Raw genomic sequence first — 3,863 nt, forward strand, 5'->3', positions numbered from 1 at the left:
CCCATGCTTTCTTTCAGGATGCACGAGCCTGGGTATTCAGTTTAATCTCACTGCTTTGGACTCACTCAGTTAGGATGGGCCTTTTGGTTGGGGTGGAACCCCAATACTCTTAGTGTTTCTGCCTCAGGGTGGCAAGCAGAGGAGATCTAGAGAGGAGATGAAAGTCTCCAGGAAAGTGGCAAAGTCCCAAGGAGCTGCTGGCAACTGCTCTGAACTTGCATGTCTTTGCTACACCACCCCTCCAAGGTGGAGGCCACCTTCCCAGCTGGCTCCCTGTGACCTCCTGTCTGGCCAGTTCTTTGGCAGCAGCTATGACCAACAGCCAATCATGTTCTGCCCAGCCTTCGGTGGGCTCCCCAACCCTACCTCAGAATTCCGGGGTCACAGTAATTATGACAATGTATTGGCAGTATTCATGGGTCTTCCCTGTTACACGGCTGCACTGAGACCATGGGCCATGTTTCCTTCCTCTTTGTATTCTCTGCATTCTAGTGACCAGAGATGCAATAAAGATCCCTAGCACAAAAGAAGGGAAGTCTATAGCCCTGCCTGCAAGCACTCTGAGTCCCCATTTTGTAGACATCAGTTTGTCAAATGGCTTAGTACATGACAGTCACATAATCTAGAAATATGTGGCACACGTGAAAGGTGCAGGCATCATGTGTCACTGGACTGAGCTGTGCCCTCTCAAAGCTGCGTCACTTGAAGATGGGACCCAAGGAGTTCAACCTGGGAAACTGCAAAGAAAGCATTAACCTTTGAGCCTGAGGAGAGACAGCTCTTAGTGGGGGAAAGGATACATCTTTGATTCTTTTCCTTCTGGTCACAGAAACTCACCAAAGATCCCACATCCTCACAGATGCGGGTGTCTGTGAGGCTCTGTCCTGAGGCATGAGAGGGAATCTGCTCATCTGTAGGAAAAAAGCTGGGGCTCTTAGTGGAACAGCTGAGAAAACTCAGACTGATCCTTAACTGCCAGCACTGGGGACAGAGGACTTGGGACAGCAGCCTGATGATGCTGTATGCTCTAGGCACGAGACAGAAGAGGACACAGTGAATTCAGAAACATCTCATTTGCTCAAGGATGCCTTCAGAACCAGTGGTTTCAGCTGGGACTCTTGAGAGGTCCCGAACACTGTCCCACAGGACATGTTCCTAGTACATGCCAGGCTACGGGTGTGGGGGTGTGGGGGGGTGGCCGTGTCTCCTACATACCCAGAAAACATTTCGAAAGGTGTAAATTGTTGGCAGTGGTCACACGTGAGGGATGGGAAACTGGGCCCTGTGGGTCACATCCCCTCCTTACTAGAAACCACTGGCCCACTGTGGAAATGGTCCCAGGGAATTCTGGATGGCCTCAGCAGTCATTTTGACAGCCTCTTGCAGCACCACATGGTCACCAGCTCCATGCCAGACTCTGGAGACAGACAGACAACCAGCAGGAACCTGTCTCAGCCTGCAGTGACCCCAACCAGACTCCCAGAAAAAAGATGTCCTGAACCCTGCTGCAGGCATGCAAGTGGCACCAGTTTCTAGAAGGTTCGGACTCCTTTAATGCTGGCCTAAGGAAGGCTGGATCCCAGGGCAGACAGAGACACTGGGAACTGTTCTGTATGTGTCTGTGTCTAAATCTGTCCCAGATAATAAAAGAGAAGTGTCGCCAAGGGGTTTGAGAGCAGGGATGGCCTCGCTGTGTGTGGTCCTGAGTGCTGGCTTCATGCAGGGCCCCTATGCCGCTTCGTTGCTGGGTCTTTCTTTCTGGATGTCCGGGGCTGCTTTGCCCTGCCTCCCTGTCCTCGGCCGGGAGCTCTCTGCCCAGGGTACACTTGAGACGAGCTTCGCTTGAGTTGGAAGTCAACCTGCAAAGGCAAGGCAGAAGCTAAGCGTCTGTTCAGAGTTTCCCACATTGCCCCAGGTTCTAATGGTGCTGCAGACTTGGCTATTGTTCCCCAGAACAGTGGTACGGAGTTCATCACTGGTGACAAGAAGTGTGTGGCAGCTGGAGGGACTAAATATATGGTGTTGTGTTGGTTTTTTTTAACGTTTTAAAAACACAGTTATTGTATTATATAAGCACACTGTCTTCATGCATATCAGGAAAGACATCCGATCCCATTACAGATGGCTGTGAGCCACCATGTGGTTGCTGGGAATTAAACTCAGGACCTCAAAAGAGCAGCCATTGCTCTTAACCACTGAGCCATCTCTCCAGTCCCATGTATGTTTTAAAATAAATGTATTAGCATAAAATTCTATTTACATCTCCAATCGCACATCTACTTATACCCTGCTTAGGGCAAGAGTGCTGACTGAAAGTGTAAAGGAGACTTAATCTTTCCCCTCCTGCTGGCTCTGTGAGTCACCATACATGCCAATGAGCATCTCAACCTTCTGCCACACGGCATGGCAACAGAGGTGACAGAGACTGTCTGGTTCCATTTTTTCTTTTCTTTTTCTGAGACAGGGTCTCACTACATAGCTCTGGCTACTTTGAGGTTGCTTTGTAGATCAGGCTGGCCTTGGACTCACAGAGATCCACCTGCCTCGGTATCTAGAGTTTTAGGATTAAAGGTGTTGTGCCACCACATCCCCCTAGATTTCAGGAGCATCCGTGTGATCTTCCAAGGGCTGTGCACAACTGTCCTCTAGTCATGGAAGGCAAGTGGAAAGATGTTGTGAATTGGGCGTGGGACACTGGGTGTGGAGCCGTCATAAACAGCAAACGAGGAGGGAGTGACACCAAGTCCTAAGTACACTCCCCTGGGGCTTCCCTGGCAACCCCTCCCTGGAACCACAGAAGCTCTGGAGTTGAAAACACACCACTGAGTTTCCTGCCTCTTCCAGAAAAATCCAGAGCCAGATTTTCTGCTAGTTCTGTAAAGGGGAGGGGAGTCAGAGCCAGCTGTGGGAGACCACTTTCCACTTCCCAGTCAGTAACACCTAAGAGGAACCAAAGAGAAGAGATGAGCAAGAAGAGGGGCAAAGGGCAGAGGAGAGAGAAGGGCCTCAACCTCAGGAGGGAGGTGGGGACAGCAGAGAACGCTGGAAGACATTTTAATCCTCTTAACTGTAACAACAACAACATCAAAGGCCCTTTAGTGAACATCTTTTTTTTTCTTCCCTCAAGCAAGTAGCTAACTGCTCTAAAATTAAATAGAAGGGAAGTAGATGGTTGGTACTGCAATCAATAAACAGACTGGTAGCTGTTACTGTCTCCCAGAATACTACATCCAAATGACAGATTGTGCCTCTGGGTGGCACAATGAGTGGTTATGCTGGTTTATTTAAAGGACATGTGTGTGTATGTGGGGGGGGGGTTGAGCTACTTCAAAATAGGCATAACTCAGTAAGCTGTGGAGCTGTCTGCATTTGGCAGCGAATGGACTTGCCTACAGTACACTAGTTATGTATGTGGTGGCTGCTGAGCACTTGATTTTAGGGTGGGATAGGGAAGAAAGAGGATTGGCTGGCTGGGAAATAGGGTTCTGCGTAATGGAGGGCTCGGTCATACAAGTGTGAAGACCTGAGTCTGAAAACCCGAAACGCCTTAAAGCAATGCACCACAGGGTGTTTCTGGAATCCCAGTGACCCTCTGTGGAGACTGGAGGCAGAGGTGGAGAATCCCTGGCAGTGCCCAGGCCAGGTGGCCTAGAGCACACACAGGGTACAGAAGCAGACAACAAGGTGACACTGCCTCAAACTAGGTGACAGGCAAAGACTGACACCTGAAAATGCCCTTGGACCTCCATCATGGCATGCCCATGCCCCATTCTCCCACAACTCACGTTCACACATCTCAACACACACAGAGAGAGAGAGACAGACAGACAGAGAGGCAGAAGACAGAGAGAGAGAGAGAGAGA

General features: G+C 49.9%; 1 protein-coding gene across 1 annotated transcript in view; it reads right to left on the minus strand.

Annotated features, from left to right (window-relative positions):
• Positions 1 to 1,058: 1,058 nt before the first annotated feature.
• Cpn1 (carboxypeptidase N subunit 1) overlaps positions 1,059 to 3,863 on the minus strand; it is a 31,565-nt gene continuing 28,760 nt past the window's right edge. The window contains exon 9 of the mRNA XM_021151720.2: positions 1,059 to 1,859. Coding sequence (XP_021007379.1) covers positions 1,716 to 1,859 — 144 coding nt within the window. The 3' untranslated portion in view covers positions 1,059 to 1,715. The remainder of the gene's footprint in view (positions 1,860 to 3,863) is intronic.

The sequence above is a fragment of the Mus caroli genome, chromosome 19, assembly GCF_900094665.2.
Source record: "Mus caroli chromosome 19, CAROLI_EIJ_v1.1, whole genome shotgun sequence".
NCBI classification, from domain to species: Eukaryota; Metazoa; Chordata; class Mammalia; order Rodentia; family Muridae; genus Mus; species Mus caroli.